Source organism: Ovis aries, chromosome 3 (genome assembly GCF_016772045.2).
Source record: "Ovis aries strain OAR_USU_Benz2616 breed Rambouillet chromosome 3, ARS-UI_Ramb_v3.0, whole genome shotgun sequence".
Taxonomy (NCBI): domain Eukaryota; kingdom Metazoa; phylum Chordata; class Mammalia; order Artiodactyla; family Bovidae; genus Ovis; species Ovis aries.
In genome coordinates, this window is record NC_056056.1 from 189,321,752 (window position 1) to 189,342,939 (window position 21,188).

Consider the following 21,188-nt stretch of genomic DNA (forward strand, 5'->3'; position numbering starts at 1 on the left):
TTTAGTCTTCATCTTTTGACTTAGTGGAATATTTATGGATGAAATTACATAATATCCAAGATTTACTTCAAAATTATCCAGTGTGTGATGTGTCGCTGTGGAGAAAGTGCCAGAATAGGCAAATGAAGCAACACGGATCATCTTGTAATAATTATTGAAACTAGATAATGGAATCATAGGGATTCATTATACTATTTTATCCACTTTTGAGTATGTTTGAAAATTTTCCACCATAAATAGGTAAATTTTTTTAAAAAGGCAATTCTTGGATCATGATACCTTTGGGACCCTTGGCAAGGCAAACTATTTGGAAAGGTTACACCACACCAAATTATCACATATAAAGCCTCTTAGAAAATGAACTCACAGACCACTTACACCAAACATATGAAGAACCAATTCATTAGCAAAGGCCAGAAACCACATGCATATAAGTGTGTATGTATGCGCACACACACATTCTCTTTCTCTCCTCTCTCTTTTCCTCTTTCTCAGAATTAAAGCCACATGAATTTCAAATAGCAGAACTGACAAATAGAGCTTATAAAAAGTACATTCAATATAGAACTATACTACTGGTTTACAAGATAATTTTATATTATATATGTGATTTGTAACTATTTTTTACATAACCATCTACCGTGAACATATTTGAATAAATAAACATTTTTCAAAGTACATTCAAAGTAAACAGATGTAAAAGAAGGAACTGAAAATACAAATAAACAACAGGGCACTTCTGAAAATTCCAGGAACATATTAAAAAATCAATAAAAGCAAAATAGGAGCTCTAGAAATGAAAAATAAAATCATTGGAATTAAAAGCTCTTGGAAAAGTAAGAGGCAGATTAAATTCAACTGAAAAGGGGACTATTTAACTAGAGATTAGATATGAAGAAATAACCCAAAATATGGCACAGAGGATACAGGGAGATGAAACTTAACAGAGAGGTTGAAAAATATGGGAAAGAAAACAAGAATGTCCAAATACATCTAAAATAGCATTTCCAGCAAAGCAACTGAAGAGAAGAGGGAGATAATCTTTGGAAGAAATAAATAATGGCTCAATTTTTTTAATTGATGAAAGACACAAAAATCTTAGATTCAGGAAACATACAATAGAACCCACAGATAGGCATACTGTAGTTAAACTACAAAACCCCAAAGAGAGAAAATCAGAAAAGCAACCAGAGGAATGGGGCAGGTTATCTATAAAGGAAAAACAATTCTATACCAAACTGCTTAGCAGCAATAACTGCAGTCAGAAGACAATGAAATGGTATATTTTTTAATGGGAAAAAATAGCTGTTAACCTCAGACTAGTGAACTATTTTATAATCACTATCTTGTATGTGGTTATTAAGTAGACTAAAAATGTTTAATGAAAATGGGAAAACGAGGAGAAACATATTCATCTAACGTTGAGAAATTTGAATACACATCTCTCAGTATGATATTCATATCAAGCTGAAAAATATTAGTAAAGATGTAGACAATTAAACAACGTGGTTAAAAAGCTTGATTGTTAAATGAAATACAGAACCCTAATTTCAAATGAGAGAATTCACATTTTTTCCAAGCTAAATGGAACATTTATAAAAAAAAAATTAGTCACATACTAGATCACAAAGTAAGTCTCATATGTCAAAGGATTGATAGTACGAAAACACATGAACTGAGCACAAAGCAATTAATTTGAAATTAATAATCAAAAGATAACCAAAAAGGATATTAGAGAAAAATTCAAATAAATGGTGAGATATTCTTTGCTCACACAGAAAGTACAAACTGAATGAAAATACAAAAGTATTTTTCTTGGAACATGAGAAGCCAAATCTAAAATATATACAGAAGAAAATATAGCTAAGACTCAGGACAATTTTGAAGGAGAATAAGATAGGGGTAGGGATTCCCAGGTGGTGCAGTGGTAAAGAATTTGCCTGCCAATGCAGGAAGCACAGGAGACGCACGTTCGATCCCTGTGTCAACAAGGTTCCCTGGAGTAGGAAATGGCAACCCACCGCAGTATTCCTGCCTGGGAAATCCCATGGACAGAGGAGCCTGGTGGGCTATTGTTTATGGAGTCACACAGAGTTGAACACATCTGAGTGACTGAGCAAATATGCAGGGAGGAGTAGGGGTGGACTTGCTTCTGCCATCATCTTTATAACAAGATGCATCATAGCGCTACTTTAACTTAGATAGTGTGATATCAACACAGTGACAGACAAAGAAAACAACAAGATTGAAGAGAATCATAGATACACTCCTCAAATCTAATATGGAAACTTGGTAGATGATAAATGGAAACTGCAGGTCAGTGTGAAAGGACTGATTATTGATGGTACTAAGATAATTAACACTCCAAAAATAAAATATGAACACTACCTCACATCCCTATGCAAAAAGTTAGACCACTTAAAGATATAAATACAAAAGCACATTTTCAATGTTTTCAGAAAACACTAGAGAAAAATACCTTTTTGACCTTGAAGTAGGGGGAGATTTCCTTAAATATATCAAAGCATATACCATAAAAAGCTTAATATATGTAAATGCATTAAAATTAAGTATTTTCCACAACAAAACCATCATAAACAAAAGTAAAAGAGATGATACCAACTAGGAGAAGATATTTGCAGCACCTAAAACCACAAACACTAAGTCACAATGATAATAAATCTTATAAAACAATTAGAGAAAAACAACTCACAGAAAATATTCATTGAATAAATAAAGGATAGGAAACACAATTGAGCAGTCAATAAACATATATGTTCAACTCCAGCAGTAATCAGAAAAATATAAATTAAAATAAGATATCATCACACACAAGTAAGATAGGCAAAAACTATAATTATCTATTTGGCCATAAAAAATAATGAAATTTTGCCACTTGCAACCAAATAAATGAACTTGAACAGCATTATGCAAAGCGAAATAAGTCAAACAGAAAAAGACAAAGGACAAATACTGTATGATATTCCAGTACTCTTAAAGCCTGGAAAATCCTATGGACAGAGGAGCCTGGAATGCTGCAGTCCATGGGGTCGCTGAGGGTCGGACACGATTGAGTGGCTTCACTTTCATGTTTCACGTTCACGCATTGGAGAAGGAAATGGCAACCCACTCCAGTGTTCTTGCCTGGAGAATCCCAGGGACGGGGGAGCCTGGTGGGCTGCCGTCTATGGGGTCGCACAGAGTCGGACACAACTGAAGTGACTTAGCAGCAGCATTGCTTATATGTGGAATCTAACAAATGCAACAAACTAATGAATATAACAAAAAAGAAGCAGACTCATAGAACAAACTAGTGTTTACCAGCGTTCAGGGAGGAGCAGTATGAGATGAGGGGCAATATTCACTGGAGCACTATTTACAAAAGCTAGGACATGGAAGCAACTTAAATGTCCATTGACAGATGAATAAAGAAAGAAGCTGTGGTACACACAGACAATGGAATATTACTCAGCCATAAAAAGGAATATATTTGAGTCATTTCTAATCAGCTGGATGAACCTAGAGCCTATTATACACAGTGAAGTAAGTCAGAAAGAGAAAAACAAATAAAGAGGGGATGAGAAGCACAAAATATTGGATGTACGATAGGCTCAAGGATGTTGCACAACCCGGGCAATATAGCCAATATTTTGTAATAACTGCAAATGGAAAGAAACTTTTTAAAACTGCACTAACATTTGTTAATTTAAAAAATATAAGTATTTTTTAAGTTAAAATTGTCTGGAAGTAACAAATGTTGGCATGTATATAGAACAGTGGGTGGGACTTCTTACTTACTGGGAGTGTAAATCTATACAACTTTAGGTTTGCAGTACTGATTTGGCAATATCTAGAAAGTTGAAAATGTCTGTAACTGAAGAGCCAGTAATTCAATTCCTAGGAATATTCTTAAAAAACTTTGAAATGTATGTGTAAAGAGCCGTGGAACAGAACATCCACTATGTCACTATATGTAACTGCGAGGAAAAAATTCTCTTTTGAAAGCAACTTAAATTTTCATTAACAGGAGAATGAGTAAGTTAATTGCTGCATACTTGTATAATGAAATATAGTATAGCAAAAATGAATAAATGATATCCATGAATTATTATAAATGACTAAAAAACAATATTTAAAAATGATATTTTGCTATCATTTATATAAAATTTAAAACAGAAAATAATTGTTGGTTATGGATCTATACAAAAAAAGTATGAAAACATGCATAGGCATGATAAATACCAAATTCAAGATATAATCAACAGATTATATCTTCTCCAAACTCTGGAGAAGAAGAGTAAGGCAGGAGAGTATGATTAAGAAAGGAAAGATGCAATTTCAATGTATTGAAACAATACAATTATGACAAAATATTAAAACTTGAGGAATCTGGACAGGAAGTTACTTTATTATTCTGTCTATGCTATCATATGGGATTCTCATAGCACTAGTGGTAAAGAACCCTCCTGCCAACGCAGGAGACGTAAAGTGGTGAGGGTTTGATCCCTGGGTTGGAAATATTCCCTGGAGGAGGGCATGGTAACCCATTCCAGTATTCTTGCCTGGAGGATCCCATGGACAGAGGAGCCTAGTGGGCTACAATCCATAGGGTTGCAAAGAGTCTGACATGACTGCCGCGGCTTACCATACATACATGCATGCTATTATACAGTTACACCTTTTTATAGTTAAAATCATAGGATTGTATAGAACTGGCCATACTTGTTCAACCTGCACGAAAATAAAAATAACCTAAATTTATTTGAAAATGGTAGAGCTTGGATTGTACCCACATTTGATTTACTCCAAAACTAGAGGACCTCCTGCAGTCTCAGGCCCCTCTCCTTGTCTTTTCCGATTCTTCTCAGACAGGATTAATCACCCCTTCTTCTGTGCCACTTTCTTCAAACACTTGTTTTTTAAACTTATTGCAGTTGATTGTATGTGTGTGTGTGTATATTCCCCCATACACAGCTCCTGGTGGCAACCTGTATGGCATATGGAAAGACACCAGGAGAATGGCTAAATGTGAAAGGTTTCTGTTTTACAAGTCAGTAATCTTTCTTTAGGGCTTGCCACGTGCCTCAGTGGTAAAGAACCCAACTGCAATGCACGAGATGCAGGTTCAGTTCCTAGGTGGGAAAGATCCCCTGGAGGAGGGCATGGAAACCCACTGCAGTATTCTTGCCTGAAGAATCCCATGGACAGAGGAGCCTGGCAGGATAGTCCATGGAGTTGGACATGACTTAGTGACTAAACAACAATCTTTCTTTTATAGGCTTCTGTTCTGTTGCTTTTCAACCACCTACCTCACGCTTATGGTGACTTACCAGAAGCTAATCATCAATAGGTTCTACAAATACATACTTTTGCAAAGTAATCTATTTTCAAAGAATATAAGAGAAACTAAAATCTGAAACTAAAATGTTTCAGCATTTCTCATGAATCAACACAAGGGTTAGAAGTGTTACATATTTGTGGAAAAAAATAAAGAACAACTCATTTGTTCCATTTCAGGATTTTTCAAGTCCTGAGAAGCGAAAGGAATCTTATAAATGTGGATTTAGCCTATTCCAGAGGTAGAGGGAGGCTTCCCAAGTGGTACTAGTGGTACAGAACCCATCTGCCAATGCAAGAGACATCAGAGACATGGGTTCAATCCCTGGGTTGGGAAGATGCCCTGGAGGAGGGAATGGCAATCTACTGCAATATTCTTGCTTGGAGAATCCCATGGACAGAGGAGCCTGGCAGGCTATGGTCCATAGTGTTGCAAAGAATGGGACATGACTGAAGTGACTTGCACACACATGCAGAGGTATAGAGTTCAGCTGTATTTTATGATACAAGCATAATTAAGTTGGTTCTCAAATTAGGTCCCAGTTTAGAAATGATTGCACAGAAAATTCTACATTAATACTCCTGGGCCCATCTCTCTGAAACAGCACAGTAAATGAAATTTGATGAAATGGTCCAGTATATAGGAATTATACAGTAAATCAATACAAAGTCAATCAAAACTGAAGCATAAATGAGAGAACCATCCTATACAGCCTTTAAAAAACATTATCAGGTGGCTTTTCCAATGAAGAGTAATTTTTACCGAAACAACAACAACAAAACAGGATATAATGGAATGCCAAGTAATATATAGTAACATTACTTCTTTAAAATGTGTTTTGTCCTCTTCATCATGAAGAGGTCAGTGTCCCCAAGCAGCCTGTAGCCTCTCCCGCATTTCCTCTCTTCCCTTCCATGGCAACATGGGTTAGCAAGACACTGAGCTTTTTGTGATGTGTGTGTGAGGACAGGGAGAAGGGGGAGCGAGCCTTCAGGGAGGTCTCCAGGTGGAAAAATTCGTGACGCACTAGATTCAGTGACTGAATGAGAATTGTTTACCGAGAGTTCTCGAACACAATAGTTACGGTTACCTTATGTTCACTTTAAAATTTTTTGCTTGGTCTCAGGGCCCTTAACTCTGAAACCCTCTCATCGTAAGCATCCCAGACAACTTATTCATGAGAGGTTACATGACAAAGCCAGCCGGAGTGGTTTGATCCGTCTATTTCAGCACCTAAGTAGCCAGGAGCATGACAGATATGCATAAACTTCCTGAATGTGGAACATGTATATTAAAATGGTCGAATTCTACCTTTCATTTGTAGGTGGTCATGGAGAAGTTATTTTGCTTCCATTATGAAGTGTCCACCTTCCAGAGACCTAGCTTGCCCTTTCACTGCCTCCGAAGCTGCACCCCTCCACTGAGACAGGCGGGATGTTCTTCCTGTGTTCTCCCTTCATCTTCCACCCTCCACCAGAAAGGATGAAGGCTGAAATGCTATTTCCCTTATCTTAGAAAATGCCTCCTTACTTTTCCTGGCACAGCTAAATGGCACGGCTAGAAGCCTGATATGTGTGCCACACCTGATACTTTAGAAGGAAGCGGGTGTTGTTTTTTTTCTCCTTAGTAATAAAGCAAAAATCCATTCCTTAGTCAGGGTCTAGTTAACACATTAGCAATTCCTTCTTTTTTTTTTCTTGTCACCTGTCACTATCTTCTACACAAGAGAGAGGCCTTGGTAACAATCTATCTTAAAGGGATTTTAATGGCTCATTACAGCGAATGCCGAATCAGACACTTTCAAAACAACAGTTGAGTGGGATGCTGCTAAAAGAGCCTCCTTGAGGTTTCCACAGCCTCTCCCAGCCGGGGAGAAGTTGCTCATTTCTGCAACAACAGAAGCAGGCCCAGCGAGCTTCTTCAGCAGAATGTGGGAATGCGATCTGTGAACAGACCATTTGCTTTCTAACAGCCACTTACCGGCCTCATGTCAGAGCGCAGGAAAGACAGCACTGAAACACTCAGATACATGACTGTGTTAGGCTGTGGATGCGGCTCTAGCAACCTTAGATCAGAGAGCATTGACTTTAAATAAGCTCAAAAATCAAACCAGCGACATTCCAGGATGTCTCTGGAACCATGGCCCTGCCTTTGTTTACTACTCGATTTGGACTAGGATTGGACCCAAAGGCGGCGAATCAGATGGTTAGTCACTCCTCCAGTCTTTCTCTCTGGGATGGTTGGGGTTTGTGCAGCACAGTTCAGGATTTCTAAGCTGGACAAACAGGATCAGATGAGAAGCCCTGTGTGTGAGCGCTCAGTCGCTCCAGTCTTGTACAATTCTTTGAGACCCTATGGACTGCAGCCCGCCAGGCTCCTCTGTCCATGGGATTCTCCAGGTAAGAATACTGGAGAGAGTTGCCATGCCCTCCTCCGGGGGGAATCTTCCCTACCCAGGGATTGAACTCACATTTCTTGTGTTTCCTGGATCACAGGTGGATTCTTTACCACTGAGCCACCGGGGAACCGGGGAGAAGCCCTGACGGCAGACCAAAGCGGGGTCCACCAGGGGCTTCGGGCCGGAGGCTGTGACAGCATGAGCCCCCAGGTGGGAGCACCCCCCAGGCTTTATTTTGACCCATTCCACAGAACAAAGACTGTTCGCCTAATTTTCAAAATCGTCATCATAAAATGAAAGCATCAGCTGCATTATTATAAAGACATCATCAGCTACATATTAAAAAGCATCAGCTGTATATTATTCGGGGAAGAGAGCTGGCTTCCCTGAATTCTAGAAAGACCAAGCCTGAGATCACTGCTCCCAGAGGCCAGAGGGCTCATCCAATTGCTGAAAATCTGAGCATACCCCCAAGGCCGGGCTCAGTCCACCATCCTCATTTCCTTGCCTCAGAAGCTAGGGTGTCATGTAGCTAGATCCTGACAGTGACTCACTCCTGGAGCAATATGAAAAGTTAGAGATTTACTAAATGTGAGTACTAAGCTTTAAAAAACTGAGGGGACAAATGAAATGCCTAAGTTACCCTTAGAGTTGTATGTACCACCTTAATCTACTTAATTTTATTTTTAGTGAAAATTTACACACACACACACACACACACAAAACAATTAGTAAAATGCCTTGGAAATACCTTCCTCCATATGTTTCACTACTGGCATGAACCTCAGTCATGCCATCTCACAGCACTGCCAAGTGTCAGCTTACTGGCTCACCATATTCAGACTTCTAGATGTTCCATGAAAGCCATGGGATCGTCATTGAAAAGATGAGAAAACACATTTATGAATCACTGAGGTGGCTGTACAAGTGGATATTCCTCACTGAAAGGGCTATGCATTGAATTATGCCCCCCTCCACCCAATTCCTGTGTTTAAGCCTTCATCCTCAATGTGACTGTATTTGGAGACAGGGCTTTTAGGAGGTAATTAGGGTAAAAGAAGTTAAAAGGTGAGGTCCTAATCCTACAAGACTGGTGATCTTAGAAGAAGAGGAAGAGAAGGATCCCCTGTTCTCTCTTCATACATGAGTCAAAGAAGGACCACATGAGCACAGAGCAAGAAAGAGGCCATCTGCAAGCTAGGAAGACAGCTCCTCACCAGAACCCCACCATGCTGGGGCAGACTAAGACAGAAAGGAAAATGTATTTTAGTCATTGCTGTACGTGTAAGTTCACATGTAGCAATTTTAAAATCTATCAGGGTGATCAAGTGAGTTGCCTTGCTCAGGCTTCTGACAGTTACTCCTGCCAAGTTTTATCTCATACACTGAGATCCGAGGCAGCATCCAAACCATTTGAAAGAGGACATGCCTCTAAGACACACTTTTATATAGCTGCAAATACTGTTCCCCACATCCATAAGAAGTTCCCCTTCAGCTTATAAACTCATTGTATTAAACCTAGACTTGAATGTTTACAGCCAGTAGTAACTAGAGGGTTACATACATTATCACAAGGTCTCATCCGACTCTGGATTTTGATGGGCTCTTTTGAGCAACATGTCTCTGGTTTGCCAGGACCTAAGTCCTAAAAGTGAACTATGCTTTGCAGCGAAATGGTGTCTAATTAAAGTTTAATGAGTGGATTCCACCCGTATTCTACAGTAACACAGAAACATGCACCCTGAACTCTTCACATGCCTTTGTGCGTATCCTTTAATGTCGAGGGCAGTCCTTCAGGGTGCAGCACAGGCAAGTGGACCCAGGTAAAGAACACCCTTAATAGAAATGTCATGGGCAAGGCGAATTGCAAGAAAAAGTCTAGAAAACATCCATTTCCTTAGACCAAATTGAAAGTAGACATCATAATGGCAATCTAGGAAACTATTAGACCAAATATTAGAAAAACCTATACCACTGCTCTCTTTGTAAAAAGGTAAGGTTGCAAATGTTGACATCTACCATTCAGCCACATCAATCCCAATTTGTCCTAATTTATTCAAGTTAGGGGAATGCAAAATAAATCATATGACTTCTTGTTTCTTTTTTAAATCCTGCAGTCATCTTATAATCTGAAATAAAATATCTCAGTAATTCTAAGTTAACATATTCTGAATATTTTTGAAACTCAGGAGCCCAAAATGGAGTAATAACACACTCCTTATTATTACCTCTCAGTGTTTTTCAGCATTATCAATAAACTTAAAATTCTCTATTTTGCAAAATACATTTGTAAGTCATTTTTTCAAACCATAGTTTAAAGTGGATATATACAAGTTAAAACAGAAACTCTAATAGTAAGTATGAAATACAGTTCAACTCAACACACATTGGATACCGTCATGTGTCAGAATACATAATGGCCCGATGGACACCTAACAGACTTAAAGAGAATTACCTGCTTTACTTTTTATTTGATCATCCCCAAAGTTTATGCAGGGCTTCCCAGGTGGCACAGTGGTAAAGAATCCACCTGCCAATGTAGGAGACACAAGAGACATGGGTTCGATCCCTGGGTCAGGAAGATCCCCTGGAGTAGGAAATGGCAACCCACTCCAGTGTTCTTGCCTTGAGAATCCCAGGGACGAGGGAGCCTGGTGGGCTGCTGTCTATGGGGTCGCACAGAGTCAGACACGACTGAAGCAACTTAGCAGCAGCAGCAGCAGCAGCAGCAAGACTCTTATTACAATTCATAAGATAAGTTGTATGAATGATATTAAAGAAAAACAATATTCTTCCCTAAAAGCCCTTTTCTTAAACTTTCTAAAGTGATTCATGTAGTATATATCTCAGGGATTTTATTCCAGGTAGACAGGGGTAGGAGGTGGGGTATGTGAGCAATGGAGTAAGAGTGAGGAAAACTAAAACCACAATAAGGCAAATAAGTTCCCACTTTTCATGGGAATATTCCCTACAAGGGCCAAGAGACTAACAAATACTAAACATCCCCATTGGGATGAGAAGCAAGAGTTTGCTCTTAAATTGACTTCAGAGTAAAGATGCCAAAGCAAATAAATCACTGTAAGTGAAATACTTTGAAAGGTAAATGGACTTTAAAAATATTTGCCTCGGTTAAATTTTTTAATCGGAAGTATTCATTACTGTCAAATATGATAAGGCCACATGTCCATCAGGATCTCTGGAGATCTCCTCCTAGTATATGATTCATTATTTTTAAACCAATACCTAGCTGGGCAGACATCCCCAACAAATGTTACTGAGTGAAGAAAAATAAGCAAAGATTCAAACATGTCATGCTTATGACCAACCTAGATAGCATATTGAAAAGCAGAGACATTACTTTGCCAACAAAGGTCCGTCTAGTCAAGGCTATGGTTTTCCAGTGGTCATGTATGGATGTGAGAGTTGGACTGTGAAGAAGGCTGAGCGCTGAAGAATTGATGCTTTGGAACTGTGGTGTTGGAGAAGACTCTTGAGAGTCCCTTGGACTGCAAGGAGATCCAACCAGTCCATTCTGAAGGCAATCAGCCCTGGGATTTCTTTGGAGGGAATGATGCTGAAGCTGAAACTCCAGTACTCTGGCCACCTCATGAGAGACTCATTGGAAAAGAATCTGATGTTGGGAGGGATTGGGGGCAGGAGGAGAAGGGGATGACAGAGGATGAGATGGCTGGATGGCATCACTGACTCGATGGACGTGAGTCTGAGTGAACTCTGGGAGCTGGTGATGGACAGGGAGGCCTGGCATGCTGCGATTCATGAGGTCACAAAGAGTCAGACACGACTGAGCGACTGAACTGAACTGAAACCAAAATTGTATTAAGTAAAATGGAAGTAAAAGCCCCAAAGTTCTCAGATTTCTTCAATCCACACACAGCTTTTCATCAAGAATAATTCTGGAATGACGACAAACTTGAATGCCTATTCAACCCAGCTACTCAAACCATTAATAGAATAAAATGCTGCGCAAACTTGGGTTTCCTAGGATCCCTTTCCCCTAGCCAAGTGCATCCTCAAAGACCCTGGTTGACTTTGCATTGTCCCTGTGAAGTGACTTGCAACCCTCAAGCTACATAGAAAAAAATTTAAGAGAAGAATGGCACTCTTACAGGTTATATAGCCTCCATAGTGGCTCCATTCTTTTTTTTTTCCTTTTCTTTATGAGAATCTTTTGTAATTGAAGTAAAAAGACTTCAGTCACCTCTCTGATGGAGAATGAGAGGTAAGTAAGAAACAAGTTGTTTTTCTAAAATTCCTTGACATAAATCTCAGATCAGAGAACACCAATGTCTCTTTTATAACTAGAATTTCACTGCATATTCCTCAAGTCACCCAGATCACGAAGAAGTCACGAAGAAGTTGCTTAAGTGAGTTTATCCGTATACTTAGATTGTATCATGGGAATGGTGATACCCAAATCCATAGCAAGCCTTGTTAAAATGAAGGACGTATCATGGTCGGAGGCAACCAATACAAACAGAAATAGAAGAGTGAAGCAGGCCAAGCTATGGATGAGGACGGTGCCTCAGTCTAGGTGCCGTGCTTGAATTCAGCATACATTCCAGAAGCAGGTTTGACTCTGCCCTATTCGCAGGGAGTGTTGACCTGTACTTTGGACTAGCATGTCTGCTACACAGGGCAAACTTTCAGTATTCCTTGGCGGATATACCAGGCCAGAATCATTCCCTGTTCCTAGGGAAAAATGACCCTGAAGAGGCCCTTTCCCCCCACCCCACCCCCCAAGTTAGTTTTTAGAAACCTCCAGAGAGATTAAGAAAGTTTTTTCAGTTTTTCAGTTCAGTCGCTCAGTCGTGTCATTCAGAAAGTACCAGATTCAACAAATACCGCTAAGACTGCTAACAGTAACTTGGCTGAGATCAGAGAAAGGTGAGATGGCCGAGCTGATACCTCCTTTAGGGTTCAAACTGGTCTTGGAAATGGAGCAAGTCCAAAGTGACTGTTCTTCATGATTAGAGATAAAACAGAGCCATGGCTACTTCCAAGAGTGCTGCTACCAGTGACTGCTCCACTCTTTGCTAATAAAAGGCGCAAACTCACTGAACATGTACCCCAAGTCAGGACTCTAAGTGCAAGAACATGTATTCACTTATCTATTCCTCAGGACAACCCTAAGAGGTAGGTATTATCATTAACATTTGGATTTCATCAATGAAGACACAGAAGCCTGGAGAAGTGAAAGGAACTTGCCTTGACTGAGTTATTCACTTAGACCTATTCAGCGAATAACAGTGAGGGGTGGGAGGTGGGGGGCAGGGTCATCTCCAGGCAGAGTCCTGCTTCTGTACTTTACCATCCTGCCTCCCTGCCTTTTCTCTTCCCTGAAAACTTAGAAGAGCACCCCGGGACCAACCACAGACAGCGTGACAAGGACAACAAGCATGGTGTCTGTGGGAAACAGGGACAAGTTGCCTGCAGCCTTGGCCCAGCTGGGTTGAATTTTTCCTCACCAGGCTCCTCAGGGTCCCTCCTCACTTGTCTCAGGCCATCTCCACTAACTGCTCTGCTCTACATATGCTCTCTGTTGAAAGAGAAGACTACGGATATCACCAGCACAAATATCACTACCAGAAAACTCCACGTGGATCCCAGATCATAACCTAGAAACTTGGAAAGAAAAAAAAACAGAACTGGCTATAGATAACACTCTTTGCAACATACCCAAGGAGCTTCCTGGGCAACTAGGAACATGAGATGCTCCTACAAGCTGCTCAAGAAATTTCAGAGTTGCAAGGTTTGTACACTCCTGTCTTGAACATTAAGACAATTTTTTCCCAGCTAGTCTGCTTTTTTGGTACTGGACTTTTTTAAAGTTGGAGTAAAGAATGGATAGAAAACACATTTGCAAATAATATTCGAAACCACCACCATATGAGAAGCTTCATTCCTTTCTTCTATGAATTCGCCTAGCCTTAAAGAACAGACATATTTTCCCTCTGAGTCTGTTGACAGTCACTGAAGTGACTAAAATACCCAGTATATCTTAGTGAAAAGCTATTTTTAAAATCACTTGATTTAGAAAACTCCAATCATGATAATTTCATGGGACTTCTTAGTACACAAATTAAAAGTTTTAAATTACTCTGCAAGAATTTGAGAGTTCAAATACTCTTAATTAGAAAATACCTGCATCAATGCATATTTAATCAGGTGTTTTTAACATCTGTCCCTGATACAAAATTATTTTGAGGGTTGTTTTGTGAGTTACGGTTCTTCTGGTCAGTAATTACGGTGAGGATGCCACGTGAGACTGGGAGCCGGAAATATGGATCCTTGTCCCTCCTGGCTCTCCCATGCCTCACCTCTGGACTTTGAGAACGTCATTTAACTTCTCTTAGCCTGTTTCCTCATGTCCACAGATGAATAACAGTTCCCACCTCAAAGTGTTGTTCCATAGACCAAATGAAACGATGCAGGTGGAAGAGATTTTAGTGACTCCAAGGAAATATCATATAATATTAAAATTACAAACTAAAGGTAGGAGTGATGGGGCTTATGAGGAAAGCGCAGATGTATTCTGGAGCAGAAAGGTATCAACTTGGCTGATTTGCCAACTCTTGACCTTGGTTCTCTCCGTTGAGAAATGGAAGGATAAGAACTATCCCATAAGACTGATGTGAGGGTTAGAAATAATATGTGGGGTCTCTAGCAGGACAGGCCCAAGTAGGTGCTCAATAAATGGCACCCGTTTCTTATCAGAGAAAACGTTTAATTAAGTTAAAAGTATGCTGTGTGCAAACACAACAGCTGAACGGGGTTCTGCTTGGAACAGTACATCCATTAGCTGGGTCCCAAATAGTCTCCCGCCTCGGCCAGCGCCCTGGGTTTATCCCACTTTAGACTCCAGCGGATTAAGGCTGTGCTTGCTGTATTCGCATTTCCTGCCTTCCACCACGGTTTTCTAAAACTTCCTAATGGAACCTCCGATTTAAAAACTAAAATCAATTCTACCCAATGGGGCCACTCCACGCACAGGATTTTTCCTAACTTGCTTTCACAAGCTGAACTTTTCACTTTTTTGCTAGTCCTGGAGGGAGGAGGGTGGGGTCCGTGGGGCTGATCTGCTGTTGTTACTGAGAATGTTCAAAGTGACCAGAATAAGCAGCCTGGGCCTCGCCTCCCCAGCTCCAGCGCCCGAGGCTCAGGAGTGTCGGAGGCGTTCGGAGCCGCAAGCAGGACAAGGGCACGAGCCCCGCCGCGCCAGGCCTGGGCAGACCTGGTCCGGCGGGACTCGGTCACTGAGCCGCCGCGAGTTAGAGGCTTGTTGCCGGGGAAGGGCGCATGCAGGTGGGTTAGTGGTAACTCCATGCGGCGTGGCATTCCTGTCTGGCAACGCGCTCAGGCAAAACAGACTCGATGCTTACAATGATCCCAGCCCAAAATGGAGTGTCTCTGACTAGCAGGGAGGAGCTGATGCCGGCCATGAGGAAGCCCACCACGGTCACGGCGATGCCCAGCGCCAGCTGCAGCAGCGCGAGCAGCAGCGGGAACCGGCAGCCGCAGCACATCCGGGCCTCCTCCCCGCTCTCCTTGGGGGCCCCCGCGCCCCTCTTCGGCCCCATGTCGTCGGGCCCCGCGGCGTCGGCGGCTGGCGGTCCCCCTTGGCTCCGCGCGCCGCGGCCGGGCCGCTCCCTGCCCATGGCGGCTGCGGGGGCGGCAGCAGCGGGGGCGGCGCGGGGCGGGTCGCGCCGGCCCGGCTCGGCGAGTTACGGAGGCTGAACAAATATGGAAAACATTTGGAGCGACTGGCCGAGCCTCCGAAGGCCACGGGGAGCCCGCGGCGGAGGGGGAGTCGAGGGGGGTCGCCAACTGCCAACGCGCCGGGCAGGACGCAGCGCCCGCAGACTCCGGCAGGGTGGCCTGTCTTTGGACAGGCTGCGTGTGCGCGCGCGTGCGTGTGTATGTGTGCGCACGTGGGGGGTGTGCGTGCATCTGCGCGTCTCTGTGTGGTGTCTGTTTTCCCCACTTCGAACCCCAAGATTTTTTCGCTTTTCTTTTTGTTTTCTGAGAGGTGCAATGCGAGGTGATGAGTGTTTAAATCACTTGAGTTTAATTAGTAGACAATTTAATCCAAAAGAGGCGTTACTAGGCTCCAAGCTGTGAAGTCGTTTCCAGAAGTTAAATTGTTCCCTATTTTCCATCCAAGGCCTGGGCTCTTATTTTTTAAAGTTCTGCGATCCAGCTGACAAATCAAGGCATTTTTCCCATTGAAAATGGTATTTGCTTTTGAAATGACTGTTTATAGAGATTCTCGGCTAATTGGGAACTCTCTCACGTGTATTTGCTTTAAAAAGCCCCTTTAATCGTTTATGCAAAGTCCCCAGCCAGTCTTTGCCAATCTCCACAACGGTGCCTAGGGGGATTATTATACACCTTGAAAGCTAGAGGATTTCATAACTCTGTCCACATTTGAGATATGTTTAACTCACCTACAGTGTGCTAGAAAAGAAGGATGCTCAAGGTAGATTTGGTCCCTGCCTTAAGTCACCAAACAAATCAATAAAACCAATTATTGTTATTCCCACATAGCTCTCCTCAGTAGCACTTAGAGCAAACTTTAGTAAAACCACTAAGAAATGATCCCATCACTTTGGAGTATTTATATCTACTTTGGTATGGTCATTTTAGCGTTCAGAAAGCTTTATTAAAAACTAAGTGATGTTGCCAGGATGCTAGGATAAAGGCTACTCCTAGATTGTTTGCTATCAGCTAATTTAAAGAAAAATCTAACTTCTTGCTTTGTCTCCAACTAATCGTCATCAGCTTTTCCTTGGGCACCTTTGAAGGTATTAAATATATTCTTACTTTATGAACTGCAGTGTTTTCCTTATACCTTCTTTCTGGATCAGGCTTCCCAGATGGCTCAGTGGTAAGAGAACTCACCTGCAATGCAGGAGACGTGGGTTCAATCCCTCGGTCTAGAAGATCCCCTGGAGGAGGAGATGGCAACCCACTCCAGTATTCTTGCCTGGAAAATCCCATGAACAGAGGGGCCTGAGGGGCTTCAGTCCCTGGAGTCGCGAAGAGTTGGACTCGACTTAGGGACATGAGAGTCCTTCTGGATCAGTGAGAAAAATATGGTCCATGGAACAAATGCAGTAACTTAAAAAGCAGAAACCAAATTGCACATCCCAGTGGTCTACCTAGAAGCAGGAGAAGGAGCACTCACTCTCACAAGAGCAGCAGTGGGACAGAGGAAAGGTTGCTGTCAGCTTTGGGGCCCTTATGCCATTAGGATTTTTAGTGAGAACAAATGCAAGCTCTTGCTACACCAAGGTACCCACGTGACTTGTGCCTGATTGAGAACAACCCAGATGACCAAGTTTTTCTACATAAACCTAGAAAACTTTTTTAGGAAACTGACTGACTACCTGGAATTAATTATTTGTTCTTAGGGATGATCCAGCTACCAGTTACTGAGTATCTATTCTGTAACAAGCACATGCTAATTACTTTATTTCCTGACTATTACTCCTTACAAACACCATGTAATTATAGTTTCTTCTTTTAACAATGAAAAAACAGTATGGGAGTTATTCACTAACCAGATTATTGAGTATCACATCTAGTTAGGGATGAGTGAGGGGATTATCTGTTTTATTCATTATTCCCTGTAAACAAGCAAGTGGGAGAACTGTTTAAATCATTTGTGATGTGAAACAATTTAATGATCATTGTTGTTTGTCGCCCAGTTGTGTCTGACTCTTTTCGAGCCCGTGGACTGCAGCACGCTAGGCCTGTCTTTCCCTCACCATCTCCCCAAGTTTGCCCAAGTTCATGTCTGTTGCTTCGGTGATGCCATCCAGCCATCTTGTCCTCTGATGCCCTCTTCTCCTTCTGCCCTCAATCTTTCCCAGGATCAGGGACTTTCCCAATGAGTCAGCTGTTCGTATCAGATGACCCAAATACTGGAGTTTCAGCTTCAGCATCAGTCCTTCCACTGAGTATTCAGGGTTGACTTCCCTTAAGATTGACTTGTTTGATCTCCTTGCTGTCCAAGGGACTCTCACGAGTCCCTTAATGATCACAGGTAGTATTTTGTCTATCACAGAATTCACTATTAGCCTTGAACCTAAGAGTATTTCAGTACATTACAAAAAATATGTTGATCTGCCACCATAATATATATGAGAGTTGATTGAGACCCTTATTTTTATTACTGACTTATAGCTAAATACAAGCTTTATTTGCTGACCATTCTGCTGGGTTATCAGTTAGCTAAGAATATTCCTAACCTTTCCCTCAATATCTTAAATTGGAATAGGTAAACAAAATAATAGGATATTCCTGTAGGTTGGTCTTCTGAGTTTCAGAATTAGTGTGGCTTCCGGTGGCACATAAATTATTATAATGAAGGCTTACTTTTAATTGCCTAGCTGAGACAAGTTACAAGTAGCAGTGAACAACAGCCCAGATAAATTGCAATCCTTCTAGTCTGATTACAACTGCCAAGTTCAGTTTTCAGCTTCCAGTGGAGGAAGGTGGCAGTAGCGTGGGGAGCCTTACACTTGCTCAGATTCTCAACCGAATACTTGAATCTGTGTCCAATGGGGGCCTGGGCTTTGGCAATACCACAAGGGAGTAGTGATGAGGATGATGTTTTCATTTCATTGATGTTACGTAGTAGAAACAAAGAAGAGGGTGAGAAAGGTTGTCAGAAGGTTAGTAGCTTCCCTGGTGGCTCAGTAGTAAAGAATACTTCCAGTGCAGGAGACACAGATTTGATCCCTGGGTCAGGAGGATCCCCTGAAGAAGGCAATGGCAACCCACTCCAGTATTCTTGCCTGGGAAATCCCATGGACAGAGGAGCCTGGCAGGGTACTTAGTAACTAAAGTGACTAAGTGACTAAACAACTTTAGTCATGACTCAGTGACTAAACAACAACAACAAAGTTATAGAGAGCAATCAAGGCTAAAATGGGATCAAAGGGTCTTTAAAGACAACAACAAGAAAGCTCTTCCTTTAATACGTCCTTCCCATGAGAAAAATCACCATTTCCAGTTCATCATATAGTTTAACAGAAATGAACAGGATTTTTTTAGTATTCATAAATTATAATGTCTCTGTTTTATAGGATAAGCAATAATCTCTTCAGGTATTTATATTACTGGGGAAAAAAAGGCAAAGTAGAAAGAAATTGTCTTCAGATACTCTATTGGTGCTTCTATTATTCAAAACTGACAGAGATTGTAAATTAGAAATTGCAGGAGGGTAGGTAATATAAGCCTTGAGATTATTTTGATCCTCTGGGGAAAACAACAAAAATAAGCTTAGTATTTCTGTTTTCTGTATTTCAATATTATTTAGACATATTTATGCTTCAGGATTTCAGAACTGGGGAAAAAATTAATGTCATTACTGGAAGTCCTTAGGAAATATTAATACAACTAGAAATAATCCAAATCAACATGATCTTAGATTCACCGAGAACAAAAAGGTTTCATAGGAGAAATTATTACAGTTTCAAGGTCTGTGTCAAGTTTCTTTAGTATGTAATGAATTCTATTTTAAATATTCAATTAGATTTGATTTAAAGAAGTATCAGATATTCTACAGAGAACAATTGAGAGCCCACTTATGATTCGAAGCACCGTTGACTTCTCTGTCTCATCTAAAATGACATGAGATATTGTCGACGTATGTGTACACAACAAATAAAAGAAAATCGTTTTGTGTGTTTTCTTTATTTATATATCATTAATTTTAATGATATCTTCTGGCTCAATTTTTCTCTAAAGAATCGACCCATTTATGATCTTTGCACGGCAATTTGTGTTCTCAAGTTAAACATCATATTTGCAGTGTACCCTCTGTGGTACACAGGAGTCCTATAACTTTCTCATTCTGTAGAGAATTGATAGTGATAACTATCAATTCTTTTCTAATGTATTCCACCTCCTTATATGATGTTATTTATAATACCAAATTATTCTACATGTAATTTTGTAAATATCTTTGTCTATACAATTTTGATGTGTCCACTGCCTATAAGGCAGAAATAACTATTTATTATAATTAAGAAATACATGGAGAAGAATGGACAAATTGTGGTGCAATCATACCATGAATACTACTTGCTAATAAGAAGGAATGAACCACAGATACAGGCAATGACTTGAATGAATCTCACTAAGAGTTTGCTGAATGAAAGAAACTAGACAGAAAAATATACACAGCATAATTCCATTTATATAAAAATTAAAAAGGCAAAATCTATGATAATTGCATTTTAAAAAGTGTTTGTGGAGTTGGGATGAGAGAATTGACCAGAAGGGAACAGGAGGGGATGCTCTGGGGTGCTGGAAGTCCTTTATATCCTGGTTTGGGTAATAGTTACATGGGTGTTAACAACTGTGAAAAACTCACTGGACAACACTTAAGATCTATGCATATTATTATAAGTAATGACATCTCAATTTTTGAAATGTAATAAAAGGAGAAATATGGGAAGTGATTGTATATCCATTGGTTATTAACAATAGAAAACGTAAAGTTTTTTTATCTGAATTATCTTACTAAATTCATTTTTCCCATGCCATTCTGATTCTTCTATTGCTGTATAATAAATTACCCAAAATTTAAAAACTTACTAGTTTGGAATAACAGTTCTTGTGGGCTAAATATTCAAATAGGGTATAGCAGGGATCGTTTGTTTTTCACATTTTCTGGGGTCTCAGCTGAAAGACTTAAAGACTGGAGCCTGGAACCACTGGAGGTATTGACTGAGGCAGAAAGATTTATCTTCAAGGTGGCTCCTTCATCGGGCTGCAGGTTGGCCCCCTTCCATGAGGCCTCTCCCTGCATTGGCCATTCCACAGGGTTGGTTGAGTGTCCTCAAAACATGGTGGCTGACTTCAATAAGAACAAGAGAGTCGGAGATTGAAAGAACAAGACAAAAGCTGTCCTTTTTATGACGCAGCCTCAGAAGTCACTTAGCAACAACTGAGCCACTTTCTTTTCTTTAAAAGGGATTCATTCAATCCAGATCACATTTGAGGGGGAAAGAATTAAGATCTGTCTATTCAAAGAAAGAGCAGTAAAGAATCAAAGAGTATTCACAATGAGAAGCTGCTGTCTAGCATAAGGAACTCTGCTCAGTGCTCTGTGGTGACGTAAATGGGAAGAAAATCCAAGAGGGGATATATGTATATGGGCTTCCCAGATGGTGCCAGTGGTAAAGAACCAGTCTGCCAATGCAGGGGACATAAGAGAGGTGAGTTCAATCCCCGGGTCAGAAAGATCTCCTGGAGGAGGGCATGGCAACCCATATTCTTGCCTGGAGAATCCGATGGACAGTACGGTCCATAGGGTCGCAAAGTGTCAGATACGACTGAAGCGACTTAACACATACACATGAAGGGGAAGAAAGAGGAAAAGTTGTAGCAAAGGGGATAATTTAAAGTTGAGGAAAAGTC

The 21,188-nt window shown here is 40.8% G+C and overlaps 1 protein-coding gene across 2 annotated transcripts in view; it reads right to left on the reverse strand.

The window, feature by feature from the left end:
• SSPN (sarcospan) overlaps positions 1 to 21,188 on the reverse strand; it is a 134,219-nt gene that overhangs the window by 28,363 nt on the left and 84,668 nt on the right. Inside the window, exon 1 of one of the 2 annotated variants that reach the window (XM_004007542.6) lies at positions 15,137 to 15,499. The exons of the other annotated variant lie outside the window; for it this stretch is intronic. Coding sequence (XP_004007591.3) covers positions 15,137 to 15,412 — 276 coding nt within the window. The 5' untranslated portion in view covers positions 15,413 to 15,499. Of the gene's footprint in view, positions 1 to 15,136; positions 15,500 to 21,188 lie in introns of those variants that run through there. 2 annotated transcript variants of the gene reach the window in all.